Genomic DNA, 21,107 nt, shown 5'->3' with positions numbered 1-21,107 from the left:
TTCGGCTAGAAGCCTAATTTTGGTCATTTTTAAAGAAGACACTTCAGGGCTCAACATAAAGGACTGCCCAGTGGCAAGTGTGAGAGACGTTCGGGCCAGTACTTCACCCTCAGTCACTAAAATATATTTTCATTAATGTATATTATTTAACATCTTGGAAGCAGACATTTACTTGGGTAAAACACGACGAAAGAAACTATTCAATATTTTGCACAGTTTGCTGTCAATTTATTGGTAAAGCAGAAAAGTTGGGAGCCTTTTATCGTTGGAACATGTCTGTTGTATATGTATCCAATTATATTTGACTTTTAAATATGTGACACTGACATTTTTTATTGGGGCCAGTGAAAACCTGAACCACTGGCCCGACCTGGCCAGTATAAAAAAATTATTTGCGTTGAGCCCTGCACTTTAAGGGTTTTTACGGAAGTGTCTGGAGGTGAAAACATTTTTTTTTATATATCAGTTTACATTTATTTGTAATAAATAAAAAATGCAATACAGTATTATTTTTAATACATAAAATGTATAATATAAATTGTGTTGATTTGCTGCATTCTCTTGTCACAAATGAATAAATGACAGTTCCTGCATCATTATTACTGCTAAAAGGTTTTGAATTATGAAAGCTACATTCTTAGACCTTTCGAACAATATATAGTTTGTTGTGATAGATTGACATTTACATTAAATATATTGAAGTAAACTCACGGGACAGCGCCGGTTAACGGGTTAAATACCCATGCAATGTCTCTGTTAAAGTATTTTAAAGCCTTTTTTTATTATTTTCAACACTTTGATTTTCAATACAAATGCACATTTCGGATATCTTACGTCCATGACATTATTTCTTCCTCATAAATGCACATACAAATATATAATAAAATCAATATTTGTCCTTTACCCTTCGTTGGGTATTATTGCTTCTGGGTAGTGCCTTTAAATTTACAGAATTCCTACAAAGTAGGAACGTGTGTCCGTTTACGTCACATCCATGAAGCATGCATGTTTCCCTCATCTAAAATAGAAAACATGAGTCACTCTAATAAGAAAGGATGTGTTCATTTTTACACTTTGTTTTGTGTTTTGCTATTTAACACATTGTTGATTTTGTGTTCAAATATATCAAAGGGACAACACAAGAGGAGTTAAAACAACACAAAATGTGTTGTTCCAATAATAAACGTGTTGTCCTCAACTGGACACAAGGGGGCGGTTTCCCGGACATGGATTCAGAGAGCAGTCCTAGACTAAAATAAATGTAAAAGCTGTAAAAACTGAAAACAACTTGCACTCACATATCTTAAAATACATCAGTGCCCTTTGTTTTGTTTCAAAGTACACACAAGTAATGTTTTATGTTAAAACTAGTTATATTTCCTAATTAAACTAAGGCCTAGTTCTGGTTTAAGCTAATCCCTGTCTGGGAAGCCACCCCAAGATGTGTTGTTTTTCTGATTCTCTGAGCAATTATATTTCAAGTTTTGGCTGCAAATGTTACACCCATAATGCTGGAATTGCTCATTTGTATTAATGTTAAGACTACTGTCATAGGTTCACCCATCAGCAACAGTAGTCCCACTACTAAAGACTATTTGTACAACTTAACAGATCAAACTTTATTGAAAAAACTTACTTTCATATAAGCATTTCAACATATATGAGCTTTGCATTTCTGCTAAACATCCCAAATGTCTTGTCCCTCGACATCCACTCCAGGTTTATTACAACATAATTAAACAACACAATTCTCTGTCATTTAAAAAGGCACGTGTGACATCAGCAGCATTCAGAAAAAAAATCCCCTGCACTGACAGATTGCTTTCATAAACAACAGCCTCTAGTAAAATCAGATCATTGATTTTAAAAGAGTACCATATATCAGAAAAGCAAATCCCTAAAGGTTATCCTTTCCAGATGGGATAAGTGAGATGAATTAGTTTCTGATTAGTGTGTAACCTCCTCATTCGATTCATATCCTCCTCTGTAAGTGTGAACCCAAAAACCTGTAGAGAATTGACATGAATCAACATATATAGATAAGCTCCAATAAATAACTGTTAGAGAAAATATGGTCTTTGAGATCATCCTTCCTTTTGTACCCATATAATTGTATGTGCTTTTAAGTACAAGAATGATAGGCCTTTTATAACCACAAAACAAAAACTCAATTCCCAACCATTTTTATCATTGTCATCAAATAGCTTACTGTTAAACTGATTTACCATTAGGGCTGTCAAAAGATTAATCGCATACAAAATAAAAGTTTTTTTTGCATACTATAAATTTGTGTCCACTGTGTGTAATTATTTTCTATATAAATACACACATATGCATCCATGAACGTATGTATTTAAGAAACATTTACATGTTTATACCTTTATTTAGATTTTGTATTTGTATTTTGTACACTTAATAATAACACAATACACACATAAATATATTATGCAAACACAAACTTTAATTTTTTATTTGACAGCCCTATTCATCATCTCCAGTTTATCTCCCAAGCTCACCTGAGCAGGTGGTATTCTTAAAGCTTTTCATGGTCATTCCACATGAGTTGGGTCCCAGCTTACATGTCTCCCATCATGCAACAAACTTATCGCTGCCATGTCTGAATCATCCAACCTGAACTCAAACACCTGCACAGCAGCAGTGACACAAGATCAAAGTAAAATCATAGACAGACATGAACTGTGTTCAAAAAAGGATGATCTCAAAGAGAAATTAATGAACACCAGACTTTAACTCACAGTTACAGCACACTACAGGTCAGGGACACACAGATGATTGTTAGTTTGTATGTACAGTATCTGTCATTCCATACACAGCTAAACTTTTTGGGGCAGTTTCCCAGACAGGGTTTAGAATAATCCATAGCTAAGCCTTAGTTATATTATTACAAAAAAATACTGGTGTGCAAATGGCACTGATATACAGTCTTGTTCAAAATAATAGCAGTACAATGTGACTAACCAGAATAATCAAGGTTTTTAGTATATTTTTTATTGCTACGTGGCAAACAAGTTACCAGTAGGTTCAGTAGATTCTCAGAAAACAAACAAGACCCAGCATTCATGATATGCACGCTCTTAAGGCTGTGCAATTGGGCAATTAGTTGAAAGGGGTGTGTTCAAAAAAATAGCAGTGTCTACCTTTGACTGTACAAACTCAAAACTATTTTGTACAAACATTTTTTTTCTGGGATTTAGCAATCCTGTGAATCACTAAACTAATATTTAGTTGTATGACCACAGTTTTTTAAAACTGCTTGACATCTGTGTGGCATGGAGTCAACCAACTTGTGGCACCTCTCAGCAGTTATTCCACTCCATGATTCTTTAACCATTCATTCACATTTCTTGGTTTTGCTTCCGAAACAGCATTTTTGATATCACCCCACAAGTTCTCAATTGGATTAAGGTCTGGAGATTGGGCTGGCCACTCCATAACATTAATTTTGTTGGTTTGGAACCAAGACTTTGCCCGTTTACTAGTGTGTTTTGGGTCATTGTCTTGTTGAAACAACCATTTCAAGGGCATGTCCTCTTCAGCATAGGGCAACATGACCTCTTCAAGTATTTTAACATATGCAAACTGATCCATGATCCCTGGTATGCGATAAATAGGCCCAACACCATAGTAGGAGAAACATGCCCATATCATGCTCCATGCTTCACTGTCTTCACTGTGTACTGTGGCTTGAATTCAGAGTTTGGGGGTCGTCTCACAAACTGCCTGTGGCCCTTGGACCCAAAAAGAACAATTTTACTCTCATCAGTCCACAAAATGTTCCTCCATTTCTCTTAAGGCCAGTTGATGTGTTCTTTGTCAAATTGTAACCTCTTCTGCACATGCCTTTTTTTTTAACAGAGGGACTTTGCGGGGGATTCTTGAAAATAGATTAGCTTCACACAGACGTCTTCTTACTGTCACAGTACTTTCAGGTAACTCCAGACTGTCTTTGATCATCCTGGAGGTGATCATTGGCTGAGCCTTTGCCATTCTGGTTATTCTTCTATCCATTTTGATGGTTGTCTTCCGTTTTCTTCCACGTCTCTCTGGTTTTGCTCTCCATTTTAAGACATTGGCGATCATTTTAGCTGAACAGCCTATCATTTTTTGCACCTCTTTATAGGTTTTCCCCTCTCCAATCAACTTTTTAATCAAAGTACGCTGTTCTTCTGAACAATGTCTTGAACGACCCATTTTCCTCAGCTTTCAAATGCATGTTCAACAAGTGTTGGCTTCATCCTTAAATAGGGGCCACCTGATTCACAGCTGTTTCTTCACAAAATTGATGACCTCAGTGATTGAATGCCACACTGCTATTTTTTTGAACACACCCCTTTCAACTAATTCAACTAATTGCCCAATTGCACAGCCTTAAGAGCGTGCATATCATGAATGCTGGGTCTCATTTGTTTTCTGAGAATCTACTGAACCTACTGGTAACTTGTTTGCCACGTAGCAATAAAAAAATATACTAAAAACCTTGATTATTCTGGTTAGTCACATTGTACTGCTATTATTTTGAACAAGACTGTATATGTTAAGATAAGTCAGTGCAAGGTGTTTAGGAATCAAGGCAGCTCAAACATGCATTTTAGTCTGGGACTAGGATAAGCCCTGTCCACTAAACAGCCCCTTTATCTTATTTCATTTTAGGCTAACCATGCAAGCACAACATTAGAGTGAATCTGACAGGTTTAACATCAATAAACAAGATATGGCTACAATCGCTTAACTTATTACAAAGAACATATGTTTTTTAACGGATAGCTGAAAATAGCAGTTTCTTGTTAATGGTTAAAACTTACTTGACAGTTTTCAAGAATTCTTGCTGGTTTGGTGGACTTTGGAATTGTGACAACTCCATTCTGACAAGACATAATTAAATGAATGAATAACATCATAACCATGAAATAAGTTTCACATTACACAACACACTATTTTAATGCAGTTAATGTAGTGTTTCTCAATTCCAGTCCCCCGGTGCCCAACCCTCCCAAAATGTTTAAGATGTCCCACTTGATTCAACTCACCAGCTTGTGTGTTTAAAAGGTAGAAAGGTTTGTTGCCACCTAGACCGACTGGCATGTAACATCACAGTACCACGAGAGCCATTCGAGAGTAAAAGACTGTGATGTCACATGCTGATCATTCGGCGCAGCACCCCATGAAGTCTAACAAGCCTCTCCTGGGAGAGGACTGATGAGTTAAATCAGCTGATTTTTATGGGAAGAATTTAAAAACATGGAGTGGTTAAGACCGAGATTGAGAACCACTGTAATAGTGTATATTATACAGCAAATAAAATTTGAGCAAAATCTGCACCTGTATGCTCCAGCGGATGCAGATTTGGGATGCGCTGCGTCCGTATTTCTGGGCCAGTTGAAGAATCACAGGGTTGGTGAGGGCCTGACCTTTGGCCAGAGGACAGTAGCCTTCAAACACAATACCCTCCTTTTGGCAATACTTATGCAGTTCCATTGGCTGCTGGAAAGGATGAAACTCCACCTGCGAGTAAATCATATACAATTCACACAAATCATTTAACACTAGAAATAGTGCTGTTAAACTGAATTTCAGCATGGCTGTGATTCGATCCTAGTCATGAGTCTAATAGAGTTTTATAAAGAAGTCAAGTGACCGTACGTTACAGATGTATAAAAGTGTAATCAAATCTCTCATTCAGACAGTCGTACCTGGTTAACATGAGGAACAACTCCACCAACATCTTTCAACTCATTCAAGTGACAGGTGAGAAAGTTACTTACTCCGATGGCACGACACAAACCTGCAACATAGTTCAGTGGATGTTGCTTAAGATACTTATAGTAAAGATTAACTAATGGTTAAAACAACAGAATGAGCCGCCCTTAACCTTCATCATAAAGATCTTCCAGAGCTCTCCACGTCTCTGCTCGAACCTCACTGTTAGAACGACCTGAAGCCATGCCTTCGGGCCAATGCATCAGAAACAAGTCTGTGATGAAACAATTCAAATGTATTAAAATCAGCAACAGACGAACAAGCGACACTGTCAAGGAATGTAATCCCTGACGTGTTAAAAAACCGGTACCTCTGACCTAACATGACTTTTACCTAAATAATCCACTCCCAGTCTGGCACACGAGGCTCGGCAGGCTTGTTTGGCGCTCTGGTAGCCGTAGTCTCCAGGCCACAGTTTGGTAGTAAGCCAGATTTCTTCTCGTGGTACTCCACTTTCAGCCAGAGCCTTCCCCAAAGCCTCTTCACAACCGTAACGCTTCGCTGTATCTATATGTCTTATGCCACATTGCTGTAGAGCGTACACTACTGCCTCATGACTGTAGCCTCCATTATGAGATGTACCTGATCAAGAGGTCACAGGAATCATTCACAAAATACAAGAGTTTCAAAGCAAATAAGAGTCCAGATTTTCTGCAGGAGCGATGCTTCCTCCCATCTGGGATGAAAAAGTTGCCATGAAAATGTGAAGAAATAGCATTTTAAAGGAAGAGTCAAATGCTATCTGACCAATGATGTAAGGACAGATATTTAATGACATATTTATTTGTTAATATTTGTATTGTTTAATGAATGGTAACTTTCAGCCACTGGCAAAGATTTGACCGGTGCACTGCAAAAAATTATTTTCAAGAAAACATTTTCTTAGTATTTTTGTCTTGTTTTTAGTAAAAATATATAAAAATTCTTAAAATAAGATGATTTTTCTTGATGTGCAAAACGACCCAAGAAAAGTTTTTAGACCAAAAATATAAAATTTAAGTGATTTTGTGCATAAAACAAGCAAACAAATCTGCCAATGGGGTAAGCACATTTTTCTTGAATTTTTCTTGAATTTAGTGTTTAAGAAAAATGTTTGCTTACCTCAATGGCAGATTTTCTTGCTTGTTTTATGCACAAAATCACTTAAATTTGATATTTCTGGTCTGAAAATTAGACTTCTTTTCTTGGGTCGTTTTGCACATCAAGAAAAAACATTTTAATTTAAGAATTTTTTGATATTTTTACTGAAAACTTGACAAAATACTAAGATGTTTTTCTTGAAAATAATTTTTTGCAGTGTGTTTTGTGCATATGTAGGCTTTCGAAAGAAATTACAAACAAAAAATGACCAACATGTTTACGTTGCATATCTTTATGCATTTGGTGTATGGCATTTTATCAGTATATGTCCATATGTCCAGGCTTTACTTACCTAAACCGAGGATAGGAATGTCGAGTCCGTTGGACAGCGATACTGCAGGACAGGACAGGGCAGCGCTGCTGGGTATCATATTTGTAACTTCTTTCAATGTTTGGGTATCCTTATGGCACTGCACAATGTATCTCAGTGTGTGCTATTTCATTAAAGACTGCAAACCGTAGCTTAAGTTATTCGAATAATAAAAAATGAGAACACTAAACTTCTGTATCGCTGCTGGTGAGGTGCCGAGAAATAACTCCAGCCAAATGACTGTATGACGCACCTCAATCCCTAGTGTAGTTGGGTTTATTATTAAATGCCGCGGGGTAATGATTACTGAATCATGTTGCAATTTTTACGAAGACAGTTATAATCTGGCAGGGAGTCAACATGCCTTAAAAGGAGCTACATTTTTCCTCTCACTGACATAAAAAAATAGAATAAAAATAGAATAAAACGCCAAAAATTAAATCAACCAGCTGGATTAGCTGAATACCTTAATAGTTCATAGATATCGCCGTCAATTTACATTGTTGTTATCACTTTCTGAAAAGCGGATGCTGCGGTGAAATCTTTTTTCCGGTTTGACCATGTGACGTTCGACTTCATGCGGTGCTTCGCAGCCTAATCGATCATGACATCAAAGTACCGCGAGATCGATGTGAACTATGTGCTTAAAAATCGCTCTCGCAGTACTTGAGGTAGGCCTATCGTAGCGGTTGGCGCAGGGCGACGTGATTTTAAACGCACCGTAGTTAACAGCAGTGCGCTTCTAATGTATGCATTTAATACAACATTTTCTAAATTGAGACTTTAAAGCTTTTAACTGACATGTGAAATATATAAAGCTCTATTTTTTGCTATAAATTCTGTTAACAAAAAGTTTTCTGCATTCAATACTAAACTTTTAACTACTCAGTAAATGCGCATGCGCGGTCAAGTTGACTTCCTCCTGGAGACTCTTGTAATGGGAATGCCATGAGGTAATGTTTGTTACTCAAAGTTTGTTAAACACTTTAGACTAGCGAAGATGAATCTTTATTATAGGATTATGATGTTTAAAACTGATCCGTCACATTTTGTTTCGTTGCACTTAAATAATGCAAATAAATAATTTTAGTATTATTTAGACCCATTTCAGATGTTAAATAAACATAAGACAGCTGCACAGATTTTATGCTGGTAATAAAAAATTATGCAAATACACGTAGTGTAGTTAACAAATTTTATTTGCATGCAGAAATATCTAGTGTATGTCTAGTTTTTTTTAATGCTATGTATATTAATGTATATTGCTTATTAATACATTAATGCAAATATGTAAAACTAAGGTAAACCATACGTAAAAATTGCAGCATTTTTGTCAAATCAACATATATTTTTGGTTACTTTATCTTAACAAATCAAATTTTTTTTTAAGTGTAAAGCTGATAGCAGTAATAGTCAGTTGGTTTTAAACTTTATGAATAACATAAACTGGCTATTTATTTATTTTTTCGTTTTATTGGAAGAAAATCTGTAAAGTAAATAGCATGCATTGGAATTTATGAACTAACTTCATCCACTGCCACCGTCACAACCCTAGTTTTGAAGGCAATGGTCAAGACAAATTTTTGCTTGATTGTTTTACAACCCAAAATGCTGGGTTGTTTTAACCCAGTGGTTTTCAAACACTGGTCCAGGGCCGCGAGATGGTGCAAGGGGGGCCCCAGTTTTATGGCATTTTACGAAATACATTAACTTATCATGAATTCTGTGTAATTAAACCTAAAAAAAAAAATAAGGCTACGAACCAAAACCACTACTTTTTTTGTATAATTTAATGTTTTTTTATACTGTTTTAGAACAGTTTTTTTGTCACAAATTTTCTTTGTGGGGCCGCGAAGGAATGCATCATACACAAGGGGGGCCACACGCTGAAAAAGTTTGGGAACCACTGTTTTAACCCATGACTGGGTCAAATATGGATATTTTCTACTAACTTAACGGTTGGGCATGTCCACATTTTACCCAATCACAGTGTATTAACCCAGCATTTTTAGTGCACAATATCAAATAAAACTTTCTTCTTATCAGTGTGAAATAAAAGCTTCCTCAACACTGCTTCTTTTGTCATCAGGATCCATCTTCGCCGCTGCAGGTCACTGGGCCGTGTGCGGGCACACTTCATTATTGGACCATTACTGTTGCTGCTTCTGGCCGGAGTGGCTCTGACCTTTCTACTGCCTAACAATGAAGATAACAGCGTTCTCAGAGAGCTCCGCCAAAGCTCCAACACCTCACTTACCTTACCAGACCCCAAAGACAGTTTTACTATTATTATGCAAACGTACAACCGCACAGACGTTCTCCTCAAACTTCTCAACCATTATCAGGGTATGCCTCACCTGCACAGCATCATTATAGTGTGGAACAACGCTGGAGAGTCACCACCCAGGAAACTATGGGATTCACTCGGCCCACACCCTGTACCAGTCATCTTTAAAGAGCAGAGCGTGAACAGAATGCGCAATCGATTGCAACCACACCCTGAGATCAAGACTGATGGTGAGTGATTCCTAACAAAATAGTCAAGTTTAAAGGAACCGTTTTTTCACGTTGTTACAGACCTGTATTTACTTTTTTTGGACAACACAACGGGAAACTTGAAGAATATTCTAGACACAGCTTTTGATAAAGTAAATGAGCACCAGCACTGTCAAAAAAGACTTAAATCATGAAAAAAACATATGAGAAACCATAAAAATATATTGTGAGTGAGCTATATAGTTCATGTTTTCGCATGACATATAAGTTGAAGTGGCATTTAATTCTTGAAATAGAGTACGTAAGTGACATTTGTGCATCCAAAAAACATTGCTTTGGAACCACAGGTTGGGTAAATAATAACATTTTTTTTTTTTTGTGTGTGAATTGCCAGGTTCTTTGCTAGGGCTTTGCGGATATCATTAATTATAAACATAAATGTAACAGGACTGTAACATCATGATAATATCCACCTTTTTCGCGAACCCGAAAGTAAGTGATTTCCATATTTCCTTTAAGGTGCGAGACTTCCGGTTCAATAGCCAGCCGGTAGAAAACAGTGTAGTGGGAGCACGCATAAAACATGATTTAAACAGTTAATATTTACTACACCAGCCATGATTGAACCAGTGTGAGGATGAAATTAAGAAGTGGCTTGATATTTAAAGATATATTCAATCATGACGGGTCTTCAATGCGCAAATATAAAAGTACAGAGACATACCAGTATCTTTACAATGTGAAAGTCAGTCGAGTGTTTGTACAGGGTTCTTGTATAATCATTTGTATTCAGCAACAGTCAATAATGCAGGCATTATATGAAAATGACCACATAATGCTGCCATTGGCCAATCAGAATCAAGTTATTTAGATAACCATGTAGTAAATGTAATATTATTTAATATTTGCCTATCTCTCTCATTATAGGGCCAATATATAGTCTTGTCATTGTGAAAGGTAATTTTGTCTATAAGATGTGCTGACTGGCCCATTTTATCTTTTGCCAGCTGTTTTGATGCTAGATGATGACACGTTGGTCAGTGTTCCTGATATCAGCTTTGCATTTTCTGTCTGGAAGGTAACAAATGAAAGAAGTCATGTTATACTGAGTAGCTTTTATCTAAATGCACTGCTAATTAATTATTTGTGGTGTTTTAATAATAATAATTAGTTTCTTTCCTGTTTATGTTGTAGCAATTCCCAGATCAGATTGTGGGTTTTGTTCCACGGAAGCATGTGACCACAGCATCAGGAGTGTACAGCTATGGTAGCTTTGAGCTTCAGGATCCTGACAGAGGTGGTGGTGATTGGTAAGACTGGGTGGGAATAGTGCACTATTTTCAACTTTAAGGAATAGCAAACCCTAAAAGGAGGATATTTTGATTGCTGTAAGTTTTTTGCTGTGTCCATATGATTCTATTTTCAATCTTTGTGCAGCAATGCTAATAGGCTTTATGCCCAGCTGCACTACTTCCTGAACTTCAGCCAGCTCCTTGTTTCCTGTCTGCCATTATTGGACAAACTGATTAATCCAGGTGTGTCTGATTATTGTTGTTGTGACTACTGAGGTCAGGCACACCTGGATTAATCAGTTTGTCCAATAATGGCAGACAGGAAACAAGGAGCTGGCTGAAGTTCAGGAAGTAGTGCAGCTGGGCATAAAGCCTATTGCTTACACCGCTAAATTAAAATTTTTATGCCCAGATTATTTTGTGCATTTTTTTACATTTTGATCATTAAAGGCACTTGATTTTAATGTCATAAACCTAACCCAGATGTGAATTTCTGAGTGCATAAAAAGCATTCGGAATTTTAATACATTAAATCAATTTATACAAGAATAAATACACCAATAACTTATGCTGTAAATGTCTCACCTGTTTCATTTCTGAATATACACAGGTGCATATAGGATAAGAGAGTTTCGGTGTGTGTAAATGATGACAGAACTTGCATCACTGGAAATTTGCATTATCTGTTGAATGCAACAAAAAACACTCCTCAAGAACTAATCAAGTAGTATCAGATAACAACCACACAGTTCAGTTGAATTCCACTAAACTGCCGTTTAACTTTTCCAATAGGTATTCTATGATCCTAGTGGGTGCAGCGTTTTTCCATCAGCGCTTCTTGGAGTTGTTTCGAGACCAGCCCACCGAGGTGCATCAACTGGTGGATGAAACGCAGAACTGTGACGACATCGCCATGAACTTTGTCGTGGCACGCCAACTCGCACTGGTGTCTGGACTCGAGCGTCCCTCGGGGGTTTTCGTGAAGCCTGTAGATATACGGAATCTGGAAAAAGAAGCCAGCAGCGGGTATGTCGGCATGTGGCACAGAGCTGAGCACATGCTCCAGCGTTCCTACTGTCTGAATAAGCTGGCGCAGATCTACCGAGGCATGCCGCTCCGCTACTCCAATATGATGATCTCACAGTTCGGTTTCCCCAGCTATGCTAATCACAAGAGCAGGATGTAATGAGAACAGATCTCTGATGCATCTTACATTTTCTTGATGTGGTGATTTCTATAAAATGGGACATACCTGGTGATTTCGGGTGACTTATGTACAACACTAATGTAACTGTTATAAATTTAAAATAACTAGTTATTTGGACGTCATTTCTTCATGTGAACTTACAATAAGAGCATGCAGGACATAAAACAAGCAGATCAAAAATCATTTTTTAGCATTGATTGATGGGAATCGCTTACAAGTTTGGTGATTTTTTTTTGTACTGTTTACATCTGTCCAGTAGACGGGGCATGCTATTTTTTAATCCTCATGTTTTCCAGTACTGGAGTATCTCCTGCACATTTTAATTAGGGCCCGAGCACCGAGGAGCAGGCCAGAATGGCCTGCACCGTAGGTGCGAAGCCCTATTGTTTTTGCTCGGATTATTATTTTTATTATTTTTTTTTTTTTTTTTTTTTTTTTTTTTAACACTTTTGGACTTTTTGGGAGCCTTAACATACTCGAAAACTCTTGAAAATTGGCACAGACGTCAGAGTCGCTCGTCATCGCAGAAATCCAAAGGCTGGAACACGGGCGTGGCACGGGGGCTCTATAGCGCCCCCTGTAATGCAAAAAAAAACATTGATGCACAGATCGGGCAAAAATGTGCGCACATGTACGAGAGTTGGTACGCATATAGATCTCATCGACCCGAACAACTTTCGCACTCTAACATTTAAGCTCCGCCCAACAGGAAGTCGGCTATTTTGTATTGTTTCAAAAATGCATGCGGTGAACTTTTAAATACTCCTCCTAGGGGATACGTGCAAATGACACCAAACGTGGTGATCATGATGCCGAGACATTGTACTTGCTAAATTGCGAAGGGATTTTTGATATCTCGAACAGTTCTGCCATGGCGAGGCAACAAATTTATGGCGAAATCAGATAAACAGGAAGTGTCTAATATCTAAGGCAAAAAATATCTTATTGTGATGCCATGCGGGTAGTTTGTTCGTCTGAAGATTCCGATCGCATCGATGTGCCTATTGTGACTCCCGGGTATAGCGCCACCACCAGGCGCCAGGAAGTGTGTCAGTCACAAAGGTGGATTTTTTTTGACAGTTCCATGCGATGTTCTTTTAAATACTCCTCCTACAATGTTTATGCGATTGACACCAAAAGTGGTCAACATGATGCCAAGACATTGTAGATGATAAATTGCGAAGGGATTTTTGATATCTCGAACGCTGTTCCCATGGCAACCTGTCAAACTTTACTTTCATTTTTAAGGCATATTTAAACCTTACAGCTGCATGCGGTAAACTTTTAAATACTCCTCCTGGGGAAATAATGTGATTGACTCCAGAAGTGGTCAACATAATGCTGAGACATTGTAGATGGTAAATTGCGAAGGGATTTTTGATATCTCGAACGCTGTTCCCATGGTAACCTGTCAAACTTTACTTTCATTTTAAAGGCATATTTAAGCCTTTCAGTTGACGCCAATGTTCTTTTAAATACTCCTTCTAGAATATTCATGAGATTGACACCAGAAGTGGTCAACATGATGCCGAGACATTGTAGATGATAAATTGCGAAGGGATTTTTGATATCTCAAACGCTGTTCCCATGGCAACGCGTCAAACTTTACTTTCATTTTAAAGGCTTATTTAAGCCTTTAAGTTGACGCCGATGTTCTTTTAAATACTCCTTCTAGGATTTTCATGCGATTGAGACGAGAAGTGGTCAACATGATGCCGAGACATTGTAGATGATAAATTGCGAAGGGATTTTGGATATCTCGAACGCTGTTCCCATGGCAACGCCCCAAACTTTACATTTATTTCAGGCATATTTAGGGCTCTTGGCCTGCTTAGATTAACCTAAAAGTCGGCACACACATCAGAGTTGTCGGCTGTTTAGTGTGCACAAACAGGTCACACATAGGCGTGTCTCTTAAGTGGCTCACTAGCGCCCCCGTTTGTCTAAAATGTGGGGTTTCTTCTACCTACAGTCCCCAAATGGCTCAGTATCAACATTAAATAGCTCACTGATATTTACCCACTTGATGCCCTTGCCCACCGTGCATCGATTTCTCGGACGCACCGTGTAGCGGTAAAAAAACGTGCGAGGGCCCGCCATTGCTGCTTGCAGCTATATTTTTCGATTAAAAGTGTTAGGCATACTTTACAACCAAAACTGCTGTGCCAAATATAGTGTAGTTTTTACCTGGTTTCAAAAATGTATAAAACTGTAAATCGTAAATGTGTTTTTCTTACGGGACAGTAACTGAATAAAACAAGTATAATTGTGTGCTGATTTGATTGTAAGTCAAATGCTCTGTTTAGAAATCCAAGCCAACAGTGACTTCATGCATTTGACCCCAGATTGCACCACTCCCATTACTGAATCGCAAGAAACATTAGTAAATATTTTTGTTAGAGGTGCAGCATTGTCCACAAGACAGACAAAATAATACGCAGCAGGAAAGGGTCAATCACTAAAATTGTTTGATGAATTTACTTTCACTTTCTGCTTTAGTTTCCAAAAGGGAAACTGAACACAATAACTCACTTGAATAACTATTTTAATGTAGTGGGTAGAGGAAATTCCTTTCATTTTATTTCCTTTGAACACAATGTGAAAGTTTCAATCCAGACAATCTAGAATATCATTAATCATTACATTGCCATGAGAAATCACTTAAAAAACAGCCTATATTTCACCACATTTCCTGTAGATAAACTGGCATATCATCAACAAGCATAATTTATTTAACCTCAATTTATAATAATAGATGGTTTAATCGGACACACGCGTGTGTTGTTACGCGCAAGAACCGTCTGTATTTATTTATTGGTCTGGGGTCTGTTCTTCGTACATCGCTAATAGAGGGAACCCTATGCACGTGACGTCACCTTCGGCGAAAGTGACTGCGGTTACGCCAACTGAGTGGCAAAAAGTCTGAGCGACAGCAGTAGCATAGCATAGCCTGAAAATTTGGATCAGTCTTTTTCCAGACTGCAAAAATACTCAAAGTAGAAGTAAATCAGTAGCAGCCATATGTCAGGTATGTACAATTTTGGGATAAAAATGCTATAAAAATACACCAAATACTCTTCTGTGTAACTCCAAAGTTTTGTCAGTGAGCCTTCGTTAAAAAACATTCATTATGATAAGCCTTGTGTTCTACAAAGGTGGGATGGTTTAATTGTGTTAGGCAAGACAAACATATATGTTTAGCCATATGCCAATTTGGCAAGTTGTTAGGGTCACTGTTAAGGCCAACTAAATTCAATTTAAAGGCGGAGTGCACAATGTTTGAAAAACGCTTTGGAAAAGGAGACGGGCCGACTACCAAAACACACTTGTAGTCAATCAGCAGTAAGGGGCGTGTCTACTAAACGACATCCTTGCCGGGTTGCGTATGTGTGGGGCGGGCCTTTTAAAAGAAGGTCCAGATTCTATTGGGGTAGGGGCGTGTTTGTTTAGGTGATTTCAAATATCAACATTGGCTTTCAAACATTGTGCACTCCGCCTTTGAGCTGATAATAGTCAGTTTCACTGGCTATTCGAATCGCAGCAGCCGCTATGAAATCCAGCCATTATGTTGAATGTTTTGCCACTCAACAGGGTGTGGTCACGTGAAAAAGTGACGTCGTTGAATACCCCATACATCCAAGATCAAATGAGACATCCGAGATGTTCAGATCTCGCTAGTTCGGTTCTTTCAACACTCTTGCTGTTGTTGATTAGTATGGCAGGATTTAATTATCTGAGATCATTGCACGATATATCGATTTAACTAATTTTTTTACCCCTGCAGTGTGGAGTTATTGATGGACAATTGTAAACTTTTTATGTCGCTAATTTTGTAAACCCAGCTAAAGCTATTATTGTGATTCACAGTTTTCTACATAAATCACCCTACATGATATAAAAAAACATGCCAACGTCATCTACCTGCTTTTCAAACTGTTTATAAGGCCCACAGAGTAACATAAAATTTATCATCAATATTTCCAGTTGTTGTTAAGCATTCCCACATGTCAATGGTTATCTCCAGTGTAATGCCTGAAACGGAAGTCAAGGCCAGCAGCATCACTGAAAAGCGGAAGTTGAGTGAAGTAGTTGCGAAAAGGGCCTATTCGAATTCTGCGATCTTCTAAGGACGTATTCTAAGACTGATTATGCTTAAAATGAAGCCTCAAAATGCGTCCTTATATCTCTGCGCTGTTAAGGATAGAACAAATGGATCCTTCACAGGCTAGGCTATCCCAAGATTCATTGCGCGCCTGTAACAGCTGCATATAACAGCTGAATATTCTAAAATAAACAATTAAAACAATTTATTAAATAAAAGTGTGTATTTAGCAGAAAAAAATTATTGTCACTGTTTTAGTATAAGTTCTGTTTTGTATTAATATTATTCTGTTTATGTTGCGTACATTTCTAAGTTTAATTAATTTCATATACTGTTGAATAGTTTAATCTACATCAACGTGTCATATTTTCTAAAATAAATTAATATTTTTCTGGTTCCATATTTTTTCCATAAGTCAGAAACGTCTCTGCTGCGTCCTGCTGACAGGCGCAGTGGGCGCGTACAGTAGGTGACGCAAATTATGGGTCCTCGAAGGTTAGACTGTTTTATTTTTGTTCTCTTCGTAGACTTCTAGGCTGCCACCTTCAAAGACCAAGTGCTAATTTTTTTCGTGATGGTGTATACGAGAACGGTCTGACCTGTTTGTAAGTATTACTATATGTTTAGTGTAAATCAGATGAACAATCTACAGTTCGAAAGATTTTTTGTAAAATGTAAAAATAGTGAGGTGGTTTCTAATGGATACATTTTAAGGTATAAACTTTAACTGCTAAATAGTTTAAGATGGAGACTACAAAATTTAAATGGAAACAGTTCTGGCTGTATTGGCTGACATGGAAAAAATTACACTAAAACAATATGAAAACAATACACATATACTTCTTAAATTTATTATTTACATTATCCCTTAATATACTATGTATTATTTTTACTTATTTATTTAATGTAACTATGCAGTTATGTAAATTGATTGTATTTATTCAAAGTACCTAAATAACAAATACAGCTCAGCAATGTATCCATACCTGTTTATGAGAAATTGTATAAATAAAAATCCACAGATGATGTTGCATTGTCATGGTGTCAAGATTATTGGTTTAGTTCATTGGTATGTTGACAGAATATCTCCTGATTTTCCTAATGTATCGGATCAGCACAGCTATGGCGGTCAAAAGTGACACTGACCCTACAGCTGGCACTATGACTGTTGGTAGGTCTGGTGTCGTGGAAATGTCCGTTAGTTCTGCAAAAAAGATAAAGGGAATTAAATTCACTTCTGTACAGAGCACAAAAAACAGTCTGACTGCCCCAAATGTGCCAGAAAGTAAACTTTAAACTCACCTCCTTTAACTTTAATTTTGATTATGCTTCTCTTCACCCCAAAGTCATTTTTAGCTTCACAAACATAAACCCCTGCATCTGCTGTTGTAACAGATAAAAGGTTCAAAAACACGGATAACCCGTTCAGCACTTCTACTACTTGATTTTTTCCAGATAATTTGAGTGTTGTTGGTCCACTCTCTGAGGAACAGAGTATGGTTATGTTATCTCCTTCACTTGGGTCTACACCATCCTCCAGCTGGATTTTAGGGCTCTTTGGAGGAACTGTGTTAAAAATAAGTTAGAGCAAAGGCCATTGCTTTTAAAATGTTCTTAGGGAATTCATTCTTTCTTTACCTTGAATCTTCACTGGCCATCGTAAGCTCCCCACCTCATTTCTTGCTTCACACTCGTACAGACCTGCCTGAGACCAGGAAGCATTGTTTATTACCAGCTTCTCATTCTGGCCCTCAGCTATGGGATTGATCACCCCAATTTTCCACCACAAGATTTTTGGTTGAGGGTTTCCATCTGCATGACATGTTATCTCCAAATGTTCCCCAAGCTGTACTATTGAGCTATTACTGGAAACGATAATTGTTCCAGGTCCATCTTGAAAAAATATGTACTGTATAAATATACTGATATTTTCATAAGCAGTCAAATACTGAGTTATGTATAAACTTTCATTAAAGTAAAAATAACACAAACTTACATTCAAGAGTTGTTGTTTTACTTAAAACGCCCATATTGAAATCAGTGAGATTGAGTGTTGCCCTACAGCTGATATTCTTGCCCAGATCAGTGACAGAAGGAGTGTAGTCGAACGTAGAGGAGAAATTCTGAACATTTTCATAATCATATTTGTCAGGCACTTCCTCATGAAAGGTCTCATCTCCACGAATCCACTCAATTTTAACATTTTCTGAGGGGTAAATGTTGTGGATGGTGCAGCTGAGCATTTGTACTTTGTTTGCTTTGAAATGTTTTATTCTGGCTAGCTGAGGAGCTGTTGGAAATGCTGCAGATAATAAAACTTTATGATAAGCACATCCATCTGTAACATGTAATTTTTAAGAAGATTTAATAAACAATAATAAAATAAACAAGTAAAATAGCAATTGGTACAACAATTAGCAATTTTACCAGCAGCCCGCACCTGTATTAGCCTATATAAATAGGCTACTAATAAATAATATTTATAAATATTTATAAATGTTTCTTAGTTATAAAAAAAAACTTTTGATTTTATTTTTACTTTTTGTTATTGCACTGTAATTGTAAAGGTGTTCCTTCAATAAACAAAAACAACTAGTTTGAGATTTATATTCACTTCTCCTTTTTTGAACAAATACTACAATCACACCGCTTTTTACGCTGAGTAAAGTTAAAATTACTTACTTTTTACTTGAGTAGATTTTTAGACCAGTAGCCTAACGTTACTTTAACTTCATTAGAATATTTTATTACTCTTTAGCCTATAATTTAGTAAACTGCAGTAAATTGTATGTATTGTATTTACACTTTGTCAATGTATATTCTGTAGGATTAACTAAAGTGAGTTGTTGATAAACTGTAATATAGGCTACTTTACCCTTTAGGTTCCAAAACATTCTGTAGGAATTGTACTAGTTTACTAGGTAAATACTAAAGTATACTGTGTTTTCATTTAGGAACATTTAATTTTAATCTCAGTTTGCAGTGATGTTAAATATAAAGAGAAAAGCATTAACGTTACTCACAATACACCTGCACGACAGAGGTTTTCTGTCGCGGTTTTCTTAAGCAATAAGCTTTGCACACAATTGTGTTACTGTGTTTGGGTAAGATGTTGCTGAAGATCAGTCGGGAAACAGTGTGGTTGTCCTTAACATATCCACCGCGAGAATTGTCTCCAAGAGCACTCCAGGAGAAGCTCGCGTCACCCGCACAATCTTTCACGCGACAGTTTAACTCCAGAGCACTGCCAACAGGAACCGAGGGCTTTAATGGAAACAACTCCACTTTAAAAGCGTCATTTGCTACAAAAGAAATGAGTTTTCTTATCAGGTTAACGATTTTTTTTTATACATATATATATAAAGAAGTCTGATTACGCTACATAGTAAAAGCAGCAAAAAGTTGCGCGTGCGGTCTCACCTGATATTGCATTCAGGATTTGAATGCACATTGTTAAAATAATGTCGTTATTTCTGTACATTTTCTTCTATTATTGTTGTTCACTTACGGATGACGATGTTGCTAAAATAAGTCTGTCTGTCGAAGGACTGGAGGATTTAGTAGACTCTCCATCACAAGCCACACCTGTTCACATGTCTATACTCTATTATGTCTACACTATATACCGACAGTGCACAGCAAGCAACATCACTAGTGTTAAAATGTACACTGCTGGTGGTGTTTAGGAGTACCACCAGACCCGGTGTTACCAATTTAACACTGTTAAATTTATTTTCCTGTGTGGTGTGTTTACCATTTTGGGGCACTATAAGCAAAGTTCAAGGACCTGGGGCCCCCCACCAACCCCCCTTATACAGAAAAATATTTTCAAACCCCTTGCAGACAAAATATATAGATTTAAAAACAACATTTGTCAATATTACATAACTGAAATTTTACTTTCTAAATAAATTGAAAGACTTTATAAAATCATCAACGAACACTTTAAACCCGTGATATATTTAATAGTTTAGCAGCTTTGTCAAAACTGAGGATCCATCGATGTCAGCTGGCACAAATAGTCTATTTCTTGCTGAGTGTTACATTTTGAAAGTTTTTTTGGATTGCAATTTTATTTTTATTATTTCAGTTTTTCAGGGTGCTCAATTGATGTTGATGAGACATTAAAATTGAAGATCTGAAGGCATCAGTCAGAGAAAAAATTAAGGAACCGTTAGAAAATCAGATGTAAGCTCCTTAGCTATAGTGTTTGTTTAATCATGTGAAATGTGCATCATCATGCATCTTGTCAAAAAAAGGGACTGCTGCACACACCTCGAAAGGGTTTATGAAAAGAGATGCTCACGTTTATAAGACACTAACTTAACACTAAACACTGATGATGCATGAGATTAAGCAAGTACCTGGCAAACACAAGCATCTCTTTTATCATAAACCCCTTTGGAGCAGGCTCGTACTGTATTTTGACATCACTCATGATGCACATAAGTTTACATGACGCGCTAAACCCATATTTTAAAATGACGAGCCACACACGTCGGGCTACATACATGTTGTCACTCACCAGGATGGTTTGATGGATTCACTTTCACTTTTTGCTTGAATTTCCGATAGGAAATAAAATGTTTTGTTTGCCAAAGATGGGGGGAAACGAAGAGCATGTATCACAACTGTGCAGAGAGATTTGGCTGCCAGGCAAGAATTCAAGACCTGTACTTTACACTGACTGTATACATTTATTTTACACATTAGATATGATAAATGAACAAAAGCACATTAACCCCAATTTCTCCCTGTTCACTGTTGGGATAGCTGCCCACT

General features: G+C 37.2%; 3 protein-coding genes across 4 annotated transcripts; 1 reads left to right on the top strand and 2 right to left on the bottom strand.

The window, feature by feature from the left end:
* Positions 1–756: 756 nt before the first annotated feature.
* On the bottom strand, positions 757–7,776 carry LOC135750349 (uncharacterized oxidoreductase ZK1290.5). Of its 2 annotated transcripts, XM_065269164.2 has the most exons (8): positions 7,211–7,775; positions 6,112–6,360; positions 5,891–5,992; positions 5,712–5,803; positions 5,341–5,523; positions 4,824–4,883; positions 2,517–2,645; positions 757–2,006 (listed from the first exon to the last, which is right to left on the bottom strand). In XM_065269164.2, exons 1-7 carry the CDS (start codon positions 7,287–7,289, stop codon positions 2,550–2,552), a joined length of 861 nt encoding a protein of 286 aa, XP_065125236.1. In that variant the 5' UTR covers positions 7,290–7,775; the 3' UTR covers positions 757–2,006; positions 2,517–2,549. The 2 variants fall into 2 exon arrangements, with proteins under 2 accessions (XP_065125236.1, XP_065125227.1); XM_065269155.2 differs by lacking the exon at positions 2,517–2,645 and having other exon boundaries at positions 7,211–7,776.
* Positions 7,777–8,105: 329 nt separating this feature from the next.
* Positions 8,106–12,544, top strand: extl2 (exostosin-like glycosyltransferase 2). The gene is made up of 5 exons (XM_065269145.2): positions 8,106–8,181; positions 9,318–9,745; positions 10,732–10,802; positions 10,919–11,034; positions 11,809–12,544. Exons 1-5 carry the CDS (start codon positions 8,177–8,179, stop codon positions 12,200–12,202), a joined length of 1,014 nt encoding a protein of 337 aa, XP_065125217.1. The 5' UTR covers positions 8,106–8,176; the 3' UTR covers positions 12,203–12,544.
* A 1,443-nt stretch (positions 12,545–13,987) lies between these two features.
* LOC141282330 (vascular cell adhesion protein 1-like) lies at positions 13,988–19,898 on the bottom strand. Its single transcript, XM_073815080.1, has 6 exons — positions 19,746–19,898; positions 19,349–19,627; positions 18,322–18,627; positions 17,964–18,218; positions 17,628–17,891; positions 13,988–17,529 (listed from the first exon to the last, which is right to left on the bottom strand). The coding sequence occupies exons 1-6, from the start codon at positions 19,804–19,806 to the stop codon at positions 17,384–17,386; spliced, it is 1,311 nt and encodes a 436-aa protein (XP_073671181.1). The 5' UTR covers positions 19,807–19,898; the 3' UTR covers positions 13,988–17,383.
* Between the last annotated feature and the right edge of the window lie 1,209 nt (positions 19,899–21,107).

The sequence above is a fragment of the Paramisgurnus dabryanus genome, chromosome 6 (genome assembly GCF_030506205.2).
Source record: "Paramisgurnus dabryanus chromosome 6, PD_genome_1.1, whole genome shotgun sequence".
NCBI classification, from domain to species: domain Eukaryota; kingdom Metazoa; phylum Chordata; class Actinopteri; order Cypriniformes; family Cobitidae; genus Paramisgurnus; species Paramisgurnus dabryanus.
Note: the sequence above shows the minus strand (reverse complement) of the source record. Positions and strands in the feature narration are given on the sequence as shown.

Bases quoted from the DNA above. Each gene is read 5' to 3' on its own strand.
- LOC135750349 (XM_065269155.2), bottom strand. From the start codon at position 7,289: ATGATACCCAGCAGCGCTGCCCTGTCCTGTCCTGCAGTATCGCTGTCC. The intron at 5,993-6,111 runs GTAAAAGTCATG...GTTTCATCACAG, and splicing joins ACTGGGAGTGGATTATTTAG to ACTTGTTTCTGATGCATTGG. The intron at 4,884-5,340 runs GTGCAGATTTTG...ATGTCTTGTCAG, and splicing joins GCATCCGCTGGAGCATACAG to AATGGAGTTGTCACAATTCC.
- extl2 (XM_065269145.2), top strand. The intron at 9,746-10,731 runs GTGAGTGATTCC...ATCTTTTGCCAG, and splicing joins CCCTGAGATCAAGACTGATG to CTGTTTTGATGCTAGATGAT. The intron at 11,035-11,808 runs GTAAGACTGGGT...CTTTTCCAATAG, and splicing joins GACAGAGGTGGTGGTGATTG to GTATTCTATGATCCTAGTGG.
- LOC141282330 (XM_073815080.1), bottom strand. From the start codon at position 19,806: ATGTACAGAAATAACGACATTATTTTAACAATGTGCATTCAAATCCTG. The intron at 18,219-18,321 runs GTAAGTTTGTGT...TATTTTTTCAAG, and splicing joins TAAAACAACAACTCTTGAAT to ATGGACCTGGAACAATTATC. The intron at 17,892-17,963 runs GTAAAGAAAGAA...TTTTTAACACAG, and splicing joins ATGGCCAGTGAAGATTCAAG to TTCCTCCAAAGAGCCCTAAA.